The sequence below is a fragment of the Anarrhichthys ocellatus genome, unplaced genomic scaffold (assembly GCF_004355925.1).
Source record: "Anarrhichthys ocellatus isolate YVR2014 unplaced genomic scaffold, GSC_Weel_1.0 scaffold25, whole genome shotgun sequence".
NCBI classification, from domain to species: Eukaryota; Metazoa; Chordata; class Actinopteri; order Perciformes; family Anarhichadidae; genus Anarrhichthys; species Anarrhichthys ocellatus.
The window spans coordinates 3,985,725-4,002,008 of record NW_022280055.1 but is presented as its reverse complement, the minus strand read 5'-3'; the positions used below and the strand labels follow the sequence as shown (position 1 = coordinate 4,002,008).

The following is a 16,284-nucleotide window of genomic DNA, read 5'->3' as shown; positions in this document are numbered from 1 at the left end:
TTCATGGACGCCAGTGAAGACAGTCGAGCCTCCCCAGTTGTATTTCTTGAATAGGTTTTAATGCGTTTGAGGCTGAAAATGTCCGCTCCACAGAGGCAGCAGATATTGGGATTGTCACCGCCCAACATGTCAGGCTAGCCCACTGACCAATCACGTACTTGTAGGCCAGCTAGCAGGTGCTGACACATCAAAGAATAAGCCCAACATGTCAAACTAAAGATCTGATTGGTTGAACACTATGACAATCAACAATATTGTCCTCATTCTCTTAAACTGCACATGGATGCACGTGAGTCTGTAGGCCTCTGCCTCTGTTCTTACCTAGAGACACAGAGGTGAACTCTGATTGGATAAAAGCTCTACTTAAAACAAGCTGCACTGGAAGCAGAGCAACTGAGGAAGACAGTAGCTGTGCAGTGAGAAAATAAGATAATGGGAACAATATTGTGAAAAATTAGAAAGAGATATGATTTGGAATTATTCTTTTTTTTTTTTCTTCTTCATAAGTGTTGAAACTGAGTCAAAGGTCTCATGACAAACATGACAAAAGGAAATCACAACTCAAGGGCTTACTGAGGTACAGAATGAGCTTCTACGCTCCAGAAGAAAGTCACATATAAAGGGCCAGTGTGGAGGGATCTATAGGGAGGAATGAAATATAACTTGCATTAGGGTACAACCACCTGAAACTAAGAATCCTTGTTGTCGTTAGCTTGGAATGAGCCGTGTTTATCTCCATATGAGAGTCCGCCCTGTTGCACCTCCACGTTTCTACAGCAGCCCAGAGTGGACAAACCAAACACTGGCTCTACAGAGAGCCTTTCACCTTAATAAGTCCTCTGAGGGCCACCGTAGTTCTCCCACACGCTTGGACAGGGAGGAGGTACGCATTTATGAAGAAAAACCTACTGAGAAATATGTTGATGTATAAATCTTATATTTTGTAACTTCTGGTATCTGTGGTTGGTGTTTTTTAAAGTCATTTGAACACTAAACAGAACCTTTGCAGACGAGAGGGAAACCGTCTTGTTTTCTTGCTTCCAATGACTCATTTGTTGGAGAGCTTTGGTGCTCACACAGAGCGGACCGGCCCACAGCAGAGAGTGCAAACTGTGACTCACACTGACATTGTTGTTGTTTCTGTTCACGAAATGCATAACTTTCTGTGTAGCAAAGGGTTTTATTCTGAAAGGGACAAACGGGCCCTTCAGGTAATGTTCAAATGTTAAAGCTCTCAAGAATGAATCAGTCAATCAGCACAAACTGCGTATGTATCAGTAACTTAAGATCATTCATTCACCTCACTACATTGTTTTTAACTGACTGAAGCATTGCCGTCAGAATAAATTGCAATGAATGTGTTTCAACGTGAAACGTTGAAGCTGGATGATAACTTAAGACACAACACAAATCCCAAACCACCACTTATTAAAAGATTATTTTATTCACAATAGAAGTGTAACAAATATAGTTTATTAAAAAGTCTGCTGCTTATTAATATCATTTTAATCCATAAACTCAGAAGATTGTTTTTATATAAATGTAGGACGGCACATTTGCCGGAATGGAATATTTACATTTTTTTCAATAATAATATTAACACAACAAAACAAGATTTCCCCACAAAATTAAGACATTGCATATAAACGCAAAGTAAACTATGTGCAATGGAATGATTATCAGCAATATTTTGTACAGACACATTTCTGAGGTTGGCTTCACACTTTAAAGGGAAACGCCAGCCTCTGTAAAGACCCTGCTTGTTTTGACAGGTCGGTCCCGTTCAGTGATCGCACACCACTCCAGAGTAAAGTCATGATTTCAGTGTGAGATAGATTAGAAGTGGTGCGTCGTCACTGGGACTGACTTCATATTTAAAGAAGTTGGCGTTCCCCTTTAATATTCACCAATAAACGGGCATCGGAACGCAACAGATCATCAGCACAATATTCAGAAAATCACCAACAAAAACAAAACCTATTCAACCTTGTTGGACAAATAACAAAAAGATACAATAGATTCTGCATATGGAAGTGAGCCTGATGTCACAGTCTGTTGAAGCTGAAGCAGATCTCACACCGACGGCTCACATGAAAAACCAAAGTACATTCTGCATCTCCTTCCTATTCAGGCAGTGAAACGACCAGATCAGTGTCACAAGAGCAGAAACAACGTGTCGAAAACTTTTCCAGGTAAATCCAACCAGATGTCGGGCCGGATGTTGTAAAGACTAAAGATTTCCTCATCAGCCCTTTAAGTCTAAATCACAAGCCAAACATCGGACTGATGTTTCTAAACCTCCCTGGTTCCAAAATAGGTTTGCAAGTCGACACAGTTACTTTAACATATTTATAATCCACAAAATGCCCCCAAAACAAATCTGATTTCAGAATGTTGAGTTGCTCCGACAAATCTTATCGGTGAGGGAGACTGTTACGCTCTAAAAGTACAAACATGTCCATTCAAAATGCCCGAAAAGTGACCCACACTATTATAATAGGAAAACAACAAGTATAACCCCCTTCTATTACAATCTCTGTAGGATTATAAATAAAGCTTCACCTTAAATAGACACACCTTTAAATTTAACTCTGTGCTGAGTTTACAAACCACTAAGGATGGAACACCACCACCACCACAAGTTACTCCATTACTTCCACCCACGGCACCAGTTGATGACCTTCTTTCGGTGTATTTGAGCTAAGGTTTGTTTTTGAAATTGATCGGATAAGAAGCTAATTAAATGTCTTTAAATGGACACTGAGCTACATTGTAGCACTGCTTTCCCTACAAGTGTTCTCTGTGCCAACGAGGTGAACACGCACGTCTACGAGCTCGACAAACATGAACCAAAACACTGATGAAGGACACAGGAAGGACGTCTCCTCTGCATCGATATGAAGCAGCTTCAGGGTCTGAACACTGTTCTGTACAGTGAACACTTCAACAGATCCAGGTTACACTTTGTCGCTGAATATTCCTGTGCCTCCACCGTGTACCGATGCGCCTCATGCGGCAGACTTGGATCGTTTCCTACGTTAACGGCGTGCCGTCGCTGCTCGTTTCTTTCTGTCTTGAGGAAACTACAGACGTCTCTCTGCCTGCGTTCATTCACTGATTCCACGTTTTGTGCTTTCCAAGATGAAAGAAAAAAACAACAAAAACAAAAGCACAGAGAAGCGAACACAAGACCAAAAACAAATAAATGCATATAAAATATTCTTCACTTCACATTGGATGGTACATTCATACAATTTCTATCCTCCAATAATGTTTGATTGACTCCCAGGTCCGTCTTTCTGCTAACATCACTTTAAAGGTAACGTGTGTAGCATTTTTTAACACCTACAATTCATTGCCGATAGCATTGGTATATCTATATCTATATCATTATTTTGAGACCGTTGTGGTAACTTACATCATTGATGTTAAAAAATGACAGACCTCGGGTCCAGTCATGAATCAGGGAACCCACAGCGCCACCCGGGGGTCAGCTCCCACAAGCTCAGAGTCCTATGTCGACTACTACAGAATAAATTAACACAATCAGCAAAAATCAACGGTTACAAGACAACATCACGTGGACACTAACTGCCTCTAAACCGAGTGTGACTGAACAGAAACACAGACAAACACGAGGACACGTCGTCTGTACAGTGATGTGAAGCACGTGGAGGGATTCCTCACAGCTCAGCAACTCCAAACCATATTAAAGAGGACGGGACCGGCCACGGGTGGGTCTTATTATTTAAACGTTTAACTGGATTTAAAACCAACATTTGCAGCTCAAACACTTTGTAGTTGAACCATTTCTTGTTTTCTTGTGAAGCAAAATCAGCGAGTCTTTTACCTCTTCTCTGCCTTTTCTCTTACGTTTCTATTTGATTTGAAGGTTTTAAGAGCTCTTCTTGTTGTGAAGTGTCTACTCATCACATCTCCCCGCAGCAGAACACTCAACAGATTTGGATGTATGGGGGACGTTACATTTGGGAAGTAATTCACAAGTGACTCCATCACAGTATTGTTTGGTTGAAATTTGGTTAAAACCAAAAACCACGAGCCATGACAGCATCAAGAATATTTCCCAAAAACTGCTCTGTGACACGTTAGCCAAACGTCTTTAAACCTGCAAAACAACAACGAATGGACCATTTCAAAGATCCAGGGATTTAACTTTGTAAAGTCCAGATCATTATGGAGCAGTCACTGATATACATGGTGATCCTCACCAAAGCGTTTAGACTCATTCAGCCCATGTGGACTGTAACAGGAGGGTCTCACCACTAGATGTCAGTGTAGTCCAAGAAATGACCGTAACTGGGACTCCTGCTGGTCTCAAAGCATTTAACGGTTCTTGACAGATGTTGGCCTCTGGGGAAATAAATTAATGACTTTTTAATTATGATATTATTTCATGTGATCCGCAGACGGACCTTTGGACTCTTGGGCTACTTTCAAACCAAATTTACATTAAATATCAAATAAATACATAAATTCTCCTTCAATCAGTGTGTAGTTTTGGTACGATCCTCGTCGGAGGCACGGGGACTTTACTTTAAGCTTCATTTGTGTTTGTGTGAGCTGCTTCTCCCTCCGACTCCTCCTTCTCACCAGTGAAGGCACTAGAAGACTAAACTGGATTGTATCTGGCTACAGGTCTGTGTGGTCATCAGGAGAAATCTTTACCATGACATCCAACTAAGTAACCGACTTTGACGAGTTCGTACGATGATGAAAAAAATGTATCGATACAGTCACACATCTGGACGACAGAATGGTAAAGCTGTTTAGAATCAGTATGGCTTCTGGTGTGTGTGGAGGTGGGATAGAACAGCAAAGACGAGTGTCTGCGTCTCCTCATAGAGGAGAGAAGATCCTACGGGCTGCCCTATGCTGGAGCTAACATTTGCAGAGGGTTATTTGTGGAGTATCCAAATTCAATTTCTTCATTTCTTGACTAGCCAATAGTAGTTTGCTAAAGAATATGTAAAAAAAGGATTGAGCTGCATCTTATAGTCTAACGCATCATTATGCTGGACCTGGAGGTAAGGTTTTTTTAAATTCTTAGTACTTTCAAAACCCTGAAATCATTGACTGGGTTGTTTTTTTAGCAACCAATGAAATCCCAAGGGGGAAAACTGCAAACAAAAAACTAGATTTAAATTCGTTTTCATCAGTTTTGAAACCTGTATCGGTCAAACCCCAGAAATATCGGTGCAAATGTGAGGAAGAGAATACAATCCAGGATCCCAAAAAAGCCAGATGAAGATGAGATGAGCGGAAGGACAGCGACAGCTTTGTGTAGACGTCCTGGGGAGGGAGTGAAACTACTGTCGGGCTCAGAGAGCTGGTGTGGCCGGACACCGAACACTCGGAGGGAGGAAGAAGCAGTCGGGTGTTCAGGTAATGAGGGACGGGCAGCAGAGGTCTTTTTGAAAGTCCTGTGGGTCTATAAAAAGAGGCTCGGGTTGTGCTGCGTCCTGCCTTCACTTCCACAGAGACAACCACGTGTTTTTAGAAAGAGAAAATGCCTCTCTGAAGACGGTAGCAGTCGGGTGGCGCTGCAGGTGGAGGTGTTGGCACCGGCTTTGGCGCAGGGAAACCGGCGCTTGTCCAGATATTGAAGCGGTACAGCAGAAAGAAAAGCGAGCGGAGCGTCCTGTAGCTCACTCAGTCGGCCTTGTAGTCCTCGGACGAGTCTTTCAGGGTTTAGGTGCCCAAAGCTCAGGTCCAAAAAAATATCCACATTAGGGAGCTGACCGGTTTCAGATCCGTCAGTGTTCTCCTTCACAAAAAGCTGCAGCTAGCAACAACAAAATCACCCACGAATAAAGTGATAACTGGTCAGACTGCCACTCTGACCAGTTTAAAACAACTAGAAGTTAAATAAACTGCCGCGTTATGTAACGACGTCTTCAGAGAGTACCGCTTTTACAATGCAAGAATGTTAAAAGAAACTCACAATACCCGTCTGATATCCCTCTCTTGAGTTATTACGTTATCCGGCAGCAAACATGTTGGTTCTGGTCAGCGACAACGAAAGCAAAAACGAACTAAACTGGATTCTACAGCAAGAATTCAGGCTTGATTTCTGTTTTGATCCCATGAAAAAAAAAAAAAAAAAAAAAAAAAGGTGAAATCCCAATCAAGAGGCACCTGTAACCTTTGGGGACTCCAAATGGCTAAACTGTTGTCAGACAGACAGCTGGAGGCTCAGGGCTACAGGATCAGAGGTTCTCGCACTTGTTTTGGGGCGCCAGCGCAGGAGTCCACTACTCCACCTCGTTGGGGATGTCCGTCACGTCCTTCTTGATGACGGGCAGAGGGTGAGCCTCGGTGTTGAACACCCAGTGGTCGAACGGTAGGTGGTCGTCTTCGGAAAAGAGCAGGTAGAGGTACCTGAAGGAGACAGAGGGGGGGGGGGGGTTAAGAGTTTATTCAACACACCCGACACCCTAATGAGGAGATGTACCTGTTTAAATGGGCTTTTACAGATATTGTAATCAAGGTGACAGTGACCTGTGACCTCCACATTCTAAATCGGTTCATGCTTGAGTCCAGGTGGACGTTTGTGCCAAATCTGAAGACATTCCCTCCAGCAGCGTGGCTCCGCAAGCGTGAGACTAATTATGTGGAAGTTTATTAAAGAGGAAGGTCTTGGCGAAGACGCGCGTGTGTTTGGGGAAGTAGTGAGCATTCGCTTGGATAACTGAGACTTGGATTACACTGCACCAGTTGTGTGAGAGCTTGTGAACGGATGTTTTGACGTAGTTCAGCTGTTGTTAAAACGCGACCCCCATATGTACATCCATTCATCAAGACTTTTCTCTGTTGTTTTTCTCCGTTCCCCGCAGAGGCGTGCTATAAAAAAAAAAACACACTTATATTCAAGGATTGATATACAAACGATCGTTTTGAGGGGGAAGTATTCCCTTAAGTGTCTGAATTGTGGATAAAAAACATCACTTCTATCACTCCATGAGCTGAGAAAGTAGCAGTAACAGGCTTATAAATGATGTTGCTGAAGGTTCCCCACCAAACAAAGTCTAGTTTAATGTTACCATCGCTGAGGAGTAGACAGGAAATTTGTAAGTGGATTTAAAGATCTTTTTTCTTTTTTTCGGTCAAATCATATTATTAAATAAACATGCTGAAGATGACTCACTTTGGGATGTAAACCGTTCACTGCTCAGTGTTTTATAGATTTAGAGATATTATTTTGTGCTCAGCTTTTGCAATATTTATCGGCAGTCCTGCCAAAAGAAATATGAAGCAGATGTGAAACAGAGAGGGGGGGAGGGTGGGGAGGGGGGTGCGGGTGTGGCTCGGGCTCAGACCAGTTTATGAAACCTGAGGTGATGAAATACTGCAGTTGAATGTTATCAGAGCTGATGAAACAAGGACGAGGTACGAGCGCAAGTAAATAAAGGGAGTTTCTGGACAGTCGCCGTTCAAAGCCTGATCCACTTCAGACTTCATCACGACGAGCGAGATCAATAAAAACAATGCTGTTTGAGGAGAGCATGGGGGGGGGGGGGGGAATTCAGGGACGAGGGACAGCATGCATGTCATCCGACTAAAGAGGAGCCCTCAACCTCCACAACAAGTGGCCCTCGTCCTCCTCCGCCTGCCAACAAACCAGGAGAAAGCGCTGAGTGATTGAGGGCCGACAGCAGCGTGAGGTATGGCCGTGTCCTTGGCAGCAGCGCTAAAGATGGATACTGGAAGTGGCTCAGCACGATGCCAAGATACCCGAGTAACATTAGGAGGATTAGACTTATGGCCCGGCTGCTAAATGGGATTGATATTTCCAGGTCCGACTCGGAGACCGTGGATGTGACTGATGAGGCAATCGTTGCGTCGCTGTCCGGGCTGCTGGTCAATTGCCCTCGGATGGAAAACATTTTATCATGCCTATAAAAGATATTCATGGCGCGCTTTTACTTTTTCACGCTTGGTGGGATTTTTAGCTTTTTCAAACCGATCGGCAGAAAACAAAACACTCGTCTGCACGTCACGGCCCGGTGGATCTGCGAGAGGCATCCGGACATCTTACTTTGAGCGCATGTGCGGCGCAATCAGGGGAAGAGGTGCTGCTTGTTAAAATTTACTGCCTGCGGAAAAAAAAAAGAAGCTGTATTGGATGGCACTTCGCCCCCATCAGGCTCTGTCGGGCCTCCACTAACCTTGACTTCATGTCAACAGCTGTCTGGTGTGTGGGGGAGGAAATAAAAATGATCGAAGAAGAGGAGGAGGTGAAGGGTGGGGGATGCTGGAGAGGCCGTACACATTCCAATGTGAGAAGAGGAAGCGGAGAGGACGGTGAGTTGGGTGGGAGAGTGCAGAAGATTTGTTGCTGCATCAGAAATGAATTCAATATAATCTACAGGATCAGAACCGGGCTTTGTTTTAATGACATTCCTAAAGATTTACAGTAACATGCCGTTAACCAGCCAGCAGGTGTGAAATACAAATGGATAATTAAATTGCAAATGTCTACTTGCTATATTATTGTAGCTTCAAGTATGATGTGTGCAATTATGTCCATTGTGTAAACCTGTGAACACACACACACACACACACACACACACACACACACGAAGGCAGTTCAGTAAAAGTATCAGGCGCCTATTAAGAGGAAGTGAGCTGCCTGTGGTGTGTCTCACAGTTTCAGTCTTTCCCTGCTATTTAACATCATCTAGGCTCCAGACCAGACGGACTGATACACGGTGTTTGCTGAAACAAGACATACATAACTGGAATACCATTGTACATAGTTAAGAGTGATTTACTTGTATAATGTTCGTGTCGTATTAATTTCATATCATTGTGCGATTATCATGAAACAATTCCAGAACCGGAAAGTTTGTGACCCGGCCGCCATGTTGAAAACAGTCGAGTCGAAACCAGGCAGCTCATTCTACAGCTAAACAGTACACTACAATATGTTTCTGAAGAGATTTGAGGCGATAAATAGGTGATACAGTAACAGGATCTTGATTCGTATTTGATCACCTTCTTTGACAGTTTTCATTAAGAGCTGATCTTCAAAAGTACATTTTTGTTCTAATTTGCTGTCTTTTTGTCTTCATCACTGGACCACGTATGGAGTATGGCAGAGTTACACTCATCAACATCGGAGGAGGAAGCAGGATTGGATAAAGTGCAGCAGACCTTGAGACGACCACCATAAGAGGAGACGGGGGAGAGCCTGGACCCGAAGCTACGCTAACCCTGCTAGGACCTACGACTACTCCACTACCCAGCCTGGTGCTAAGATAAGATGGATGAAATAAGACTTCAGGCTAACCCTGCAATGGGAAACCAGAGACTTAATGCACACATCTTCACAGAGACCTGGCTCCGTTGTGGCATCCAGGATCAAGCTGTACTTGTTGCTCGGACCGCAGGACAGAGAGCAGGACTCCGTGTTTCCATCAATGACGCTTGGTGCTCAAACACAGTCAACGGTGACGGACAACGTTTCCCTGGTGTAATGTTAAGAATGTCGGCCACGTTATCTCCCCAGAAGTTCTTTTGTTGCTGCTGTTTACATTCCTCCTGATGAGAGTTACAAAAGAGTGCACTATGGGAGTGCACTCCTGTTTTGTCCTGTGTAGCATAAACAGACGAGGCTACAACTGCATTTCTGTTGCACAAGAATGACAATGGATGATCCTTGAAAAGTCCCACTTGTGTTTGTGTGAGAGACCGTGTAGTGAAGAAGCCTTGCCAGTGACCTTAGCAACTCTCTGGAGCTCAGTCTGAATGAATGACAACATCATCATACTTTGTGTGTGTGTGTGTGTGTGTGTGTGTGTGTGAGAGACATAACAAGATGGCGCCGCAGATGGCAGCCTCGGTACTGCGCTCTCTCGTACTTTTTCTGTTTTTGTTCATTTGTCTTGTTCCCAGCTCTCCCTCTCTGATCTCATTCAGCAGAGAGGAACTCTTAAACATCTGTCTATTCACTGGCCAAACGTTTTCCCCGCATCTCATAGAACCAGAAAGTTCTTCAGAGATTTTAGTTGGGGGAGCAGCTGCTCTACTCGGAATCTATCGGAGACGCCGACGTGGGAAGCGAGCAGGAGCGCTCGTTAATCTGCGCCGACGGGGACTCAGAACTGCGCTCCCGTCAATTCACCTGGCGAACGTCCGCTCTCTGGCCAACAAGATGGATGAGCTGCTGCTCCTCAACAAAGCAAACACGGACTTTAGCAGATCCGCCGCCCTGTGCTTCACTGAAACCTGGCTCGGTGAGCACATCCCGGACAGCGCACTACATCTGCCGGGCTTCCAACTCCTCCGAGCGGACCGCGTCACGGCGCTGTCGGGGAAAACGAGGGGAGGCGGAATCTGCTTCTACATTAATGAAGGTTGGTGTACAGATGTCACAGTGTTAAAGGAATCATGCAGCCCTCACCTAGAAACACTTTTCATAGACTGCAAACCTGTTTATTCACCGCGGGAGTTTTCCTCGTTCATCCTGGTCGGTGTTTACATCCCACCTCAGGCCTGTGTGAGCGAGGCTCTCCAACACCTGGCTGAGCAGATCACCAACATGGAGCACAATCACCCAGACTCCCTGCTCATTGTTCTTGGGGACTTCAACAGAGCAAACCTCAGCAAAGAACTGCCTAAATACAGACAGCATATTAAGTGTAGCACCAGGGACAAAACACACTGGACCACTGCTACACTGTCATAAAGGATGCATACCGCTCACTCCCCCGTGCAGCTCTGGGACTCTCTGATCACTGTCTGGTTCATCTTCTCCCGACCTACAGGCAGAAACTAAAATCTGCAAAGCCTGTGGTGAAGACTGTGAAGAGATGGACCAACGAGGCAAAGCTGGAGCTACAGTCCTGCTTTGCCTGCACTGACTGGAGTGTTTTCGAGGCTGCTGCTACGGACCTGGATGGGCTCACTGACACTGTGACATCGTACATCAGTTTTTGTGAGGACATGTGTGTGCCGAATAAAACCTTCTGCACATTCAATAACAATAAACCCTGGTTTACTGAGAAACTCAGGCAGCTTCGTCGGGCCAAGGAGGAGGCCTACAGAAGTGGGGACAGGATCCTGTACAACCAGGCCAGAAACACACTGACGAGGGAGATCAAGGTAGCTAAGAGGAGCTACACTGAAAAGCTGGAGAAAAGGTTTTCAGCCAACGACCCCTCATCAGTTTGGAGAGGCCTGGAAGTACTCACGAACTACAGGAGACCATCCTGTAGTTGAAGCCAATCACCGACTGGCTGATGACCTGAATTGTTTCTATTGCAGGTTTGATAAGCCCACTTTCACACCCCCCACCATCAAACAACCACCTACACCCCCTGCCTCCTTCTCACCTCTTCCAACCGACCCCCCACCGGCACTGAGGTTCTGCGAGGAGGATGTGAGTCGGCTCTTCCACAGACAGAAGATCAGGAAGGCACCAGGCCCAGACGGTGTGTCACCCTCCTGCCTGAAAGTCTGTGTTGACCAACCGATCACTGGAGCTCTGTGAAGTACCCTCCTGCTTCAAACGCTCCACGATCATCCCGGTCCCCAAGAAATCCTCCATCACAGGACTGAATGACTACAGGCCCGTCGCGCTGACGTCTGTGGTCATGAAATCCTTTGAGAAACTGGTGTTGACCCATCTGAAGAACATCACAGGACCCCTGCTGGACCCCCTGCAGTTTGCCTACCGTGCAAACAGGTCGGTGGATGATGCAGTCAGTATGGGACTGCACTACATGCTGCAACACCTCGACTCCCCAGGGTCATATGCAAGGGTTCTGTTTGTGGACTTCAGCTCTGCGTTCAACACCATCATCCCAGCAATACTCCAACCCAAACTCTCCCAGCTCACTGTGCCAGCCTCCACCTGCCAGTGGATCACTAACTTCCTGACTGACAGGACGCAGCAGGTGAGGCTGGGAAAAATCACATCTAGCACCCGGACTATCAGCACTGGCGCCCCCCAGGGTTGTGTGCTCTCCCCACTGCTCTTCTCCCTCTACACCAACGACTGCACCTCAGAGGACCCAACGATCAAGCTCCTGAAGTTCGCAGACGACACACGGTCATCGGCCTCATCAGGGACGGTGATGAGTCTGCGTACAGGCGGGAGGTTGAACAGCTGGTCCTCTGGTGTGGTCAGAACAACCTGGAGCTAAACAAGCTCAAAACTGTGGAGATGACAGTGGACTTCAGGAGGAGCCCCCCCAACACTGCCCCCCCTCACCATACACAACAACACTGTGTCTGCTGTGGAGACCTTCAAGTTTATGGGATCCACAATCTCCCAGGACCTGAAGTGGGCCTCCAACATCAACACCATCCGGAAAAAGGCACAGCAGAGGTTGTACTTCTTGAGCCAGCTCAGGAAGTTCAACCTACCTCAGGAGCTGCTGATCCTGTTTTACTCAGCCATCATCCAGTCTGTTCTCTGCTCCTCTATCACTGTGTGGTTCGGATCAGCCACCAAACAGGACAGGAACAGACTGCAACGGATTGTCAGGTCTGCAGAGAGGATCATTGGTTCCAGCCTGCCCTCCATCCTGGACTTGTTCACCTCCAGAGTCAGGAAACGGGCTGGAAAGATCTCTGCAGACCCCTCACACCCTGGACACAAGCTGTTCCAACTCCTCCCCTCTGGTAGGCGCTACAGGGCTCTGTACGCCAAAACCACCAGACACAGGAACAGCTTCTTTCCACTGGCCATCACTCTCATGAACAATAAATAAGTTATACTGCACTATTACCACCACTTATAATTCATGCCATTGTCTATAGGTTTATGTTCACATGTATATATATATACATACACTTTTTCTCTTGAATATATATTTATACTTATATTGTATATAGCTAAATGTCTATACCTACATCCGTTCTACTTTTTTGCTGCCCTTTTTTATTCTTTATATATATATATATATATTGTCTTGTTTATTGTAAATTTGTGTTTGTACATTGAGAGCGGAGTGGAAACCGGAGACAAATTAGATGTATGCGTAAGCACACATGGAATTGCAATGACAGCACAATCATGAGAGGACAGAAGTGAAGGGAGTGTGTGTGTGCGTGCGCGTAAAGACGTTTGTTTCTCACTTGAGCGTCTCGGCCAAGTAGAAGCTCTGCTGCACGTCATCGTGGTTGGGGGTTGAAGCGTAGACGTCTCTGACGCCGCTGTAGCCTCCTTCTACTTTACAGTGCTGCTCTAAAGCCTGAGAGGAGACGGAGGCGCACAGCAGGGAGAGGGAAAGACATCAGTCAAACTCTTCATGTACTTAAAATATCGCTAAAACTCAGGGCGGATATTTGCTAAATATAAAAAACAAGTTAAATGAATTGACCTCCTGTAAGCTTCCGTCCTGATTTGTGTTGTTTTTTTAGAGCGTGTGAGAAACTTGTTCAGTGTCATTTTAAATTACTTCAAAATCTCAAATGAAATGACATGTGCAGTGTGAGAACATTTCTTTCAACACTGCCAAGCTATGACAAAAAGCTAATTTACAATTCAGGAAACAAATGTTTTACCTGAACAGCCTCCCAGCCCCACTGCCTGTATTTAGGGTCGTGGGTGAACCTCCACATGTACATGTAGGTCTCTATGACCTCGGGGCGGAGGATGAAGTATTTCTCGTTCTGGCGGGTGGCAATGGCCTCAACTCCGCCGTCAAAACGAAAGGCTTCTGGTCCCAGCTTCAAAGCTAGAGAGGAGAACATGTTGTAGATATAAAGCAGCATAGTCAGATTACACTTAAAGGTACTATGAGAACCTTTAAACTGGTTATGAAACAGTCTCTATGTAATACTGGTGCCTCTATACAACCGACATAAGTAAATGTGACCATCAACGAGGAATATTGGCTATTCCAATATATCTATTCCTAATGCCTGTCAGAGTCCCCACGAAATCAGAAGAAAGAAAATGTATTCATTAGAAACTCCAGCTCAGACTCCAGCCAGAGTCTGGCGCTTGAAAAGTAAAACATAAAAACCTTTGAGCGTGTATCGTCTTCTGTTTGTGCATATTTACCGGTTCTGGCGTAAGACTCGTGACAGGTCCGGGCGATCTCGGCGGCCTGCTCCATCTGGTGGCCCGTCTTCTCGCTGGCCGCCCCGTCAGCGCCCAGAGCGATCATGCCACCTGCGAAGCAGGTCAGGTGACCCATCTTGTGCTCCAGCAGCCCCCCCTTCCACTCCGCTATGTAGGTCAGCCCGCTGCTCGACTTCCTCATCAGGTTGGTTTCGATCGCCTGAGAGACAAAGAGTGACGGAGGGTTTTATTGGAGGTGGGTTAAGATAACACGGGGTGAGAAGTTGACATACAAACGGTCATTTTATGGATAAAGTATTCCTTTAATGGCACTTGGTTTATGGGGCTCAAAGTAGCTTACTTTTTAAAATATATATTTTTTTAATTGAATGGCAACAAACCACTTTTTACACAATTCTTGTTGTTAGCAGATTAACAATTATAATTATCTGCGGCTCATCTTACATCTGTTTGTATCGGCAAACAATTAAATATCTCAGCGCCTGGTGGACTGTGCTGGTGAAAGTGTGAATCGTTTCATCCATAAAGACAAGAGTGCTTCCTTTTGCACAACCTCCTCTTTATAATAATGTGTGTGTAAAAACCAGATGTGAATGACACTTTTACAACAAGGTCTTCTCAAAGTAATCGATGTATTTTGGGCGTGCTGATCCTTTAACGCGGCCCAGGCTGTACAGAACCAGCCGAGGTTATCCAATCATTTTATCATCTATGACTCAGATAATCACCCTGCTGCTGCTCTCTCGCTTCCCAGGCTTCTCCTTGACAAATAAATCAAGAAGGCCTATAATCCGTATAGATCAGGAGGAATTACGGGTAAAGAATCCCTGCGTGGTTAATGCTGCATTTTAGTTGCCATGTAATATATTTGCTCCCCAGAGTGTCACAGAGAAACAATTGGAGAGCCAGCTCTCTCCAGCTGAGACCTGCCGCTTGTCACCACAACTTCAGTTGACAATTTGTGTTGAACAGAGAAAAGCTGTCTGCATGTCTGTGTGTTGATTACGTATTCACTTTCGGAGGCTGTTGATTCATCTGCTCCTGCTCCTCGTCGCCGTCTTCTTATATAAAAGTGTTTTTCTCTGTTTGTGCCATCATCTTTCATCTGCTCGAACTCACCATGTGGCTCCCACAGTGAGAATAAAAACACTAAATATCTGAATATCTCGGGCATGGCAGTGGTCGCAGTGGTAGATAGTAAATCACAATATTGCCACTTGAAGCAAAATAAAAATCCACACGATTCAAACAGAACTGAATTTAGCAAAAACACCAGTTACAATCTCAGTCGACCCAGAAAATATTTATGGTGATAACGTGTCATCATGTAAATTATTGCTTTTATTATCTCATGAGCAACAGCTTCGAGGTTATTTGGGTGACCGGATTCCTGAATATCGCCACCGCAGGGAGGAACGAACACCACTTTTCAAATTCTGAGGCCGACCTCGTGTTTGTTGTCCGCTATTGTCATTATCAAGCAGCTTTTCATCATCCAGGCAGCTCCTCGTCTGTAAACACCGTGTTCAAACCCCCACTTATATCATACATTCATATTATTCCAGTCGTGACCCATGTAGTGTTTACGTTTTCACATCTCGATCCGCTGATGATGAAATTGAAATACACTGCAGTGGGAGAGATCTCAGTGGTAGAAGTGCAACAGATTGGAAATTACAGCCCATGGAGATCAGTGCTCTAACATAATGTGATGGTCGGGACAGGAGCGGTGCTTAACAGCCATTCACAGATGGTGCGTTTCGGGAGCGGCAGACAGGTGACAAATGACGATTTCAGTTTTCTGTTGTACAATTACAGCTGTCGGGAGAGAACACTCACCAACAGAAAAAGGGTTTTCTACAACTCACAGTCAGTCAAATACTGAATAAAAAGTTATTGAACGTTCCCATGTTCTGTATTATTAGCATTCCAACTGATTTCTTTAATATATCGACTGTAGCTGGAAGGGTTACTACTGACTGACTTTGTAATAGGAAGTGCGTGTGAGTGTGTGTGTGTGTGTGTGTGTGTGTTACCTGTAGGGCATCATAATACATCTTCTTGGCCTCTTCGTCAGTCCTGTCAGACATCAGCCAGGCCTTGAGCAGATACTCATAGAAACTGTCGCCTAAGCCCCCCACGGACACGTGATCTGCAACACATCAACAAAACAAAGATTATCACACACACACACACACACACACACACACACACACACACACACACAC

The 16,284-nt window shown here is 45.1% G+C and overlaps 1 protein-coding gene across 1 annotated transcript in view; it reads right to left on the bottom strand.

Annotated features, from left to right (window-relative positions):
* Nucleotides 1-402: 402 nt before the first annotated feature.
* The window catches only part of man1a1 (mannosidase, alpha, class 1A, member 1), a 157,591-nt gene continuing 141,709 nt past the window's right edge, over nucleotides 403-16,284 (bottom strand). The window contains exons 8-12 of the mRNA XM_031861642.1: nucleotides 16,093-16,208; nucleotides 14,036-14,255; nucleotides 13,534-13,706; nucleotides 13,105-13,220; nucleotides 403-6,399 (exon numbers count right to left, since the gene is read on the bottom strand). Coding sequence (XP_031717502.1) covers nucleotides 6,273-6,399; nucleotides 13,105-13,220; nucleotides 13,534-13,706; nucleotides 14,036-14,255; nucleotides 16,093-16,208 — 752 coding nt within the window. The 3' untranslated portion in view covers nucleotides 403-6,272. The remainder of the gene's footprint in view (nucleotides 6,400-13,104; nucleotides 13,221-13,533; nucleotides 13,707-14,035; nucleotides 14,256-16,092; nucleotides 16,209-16,284) is intronic.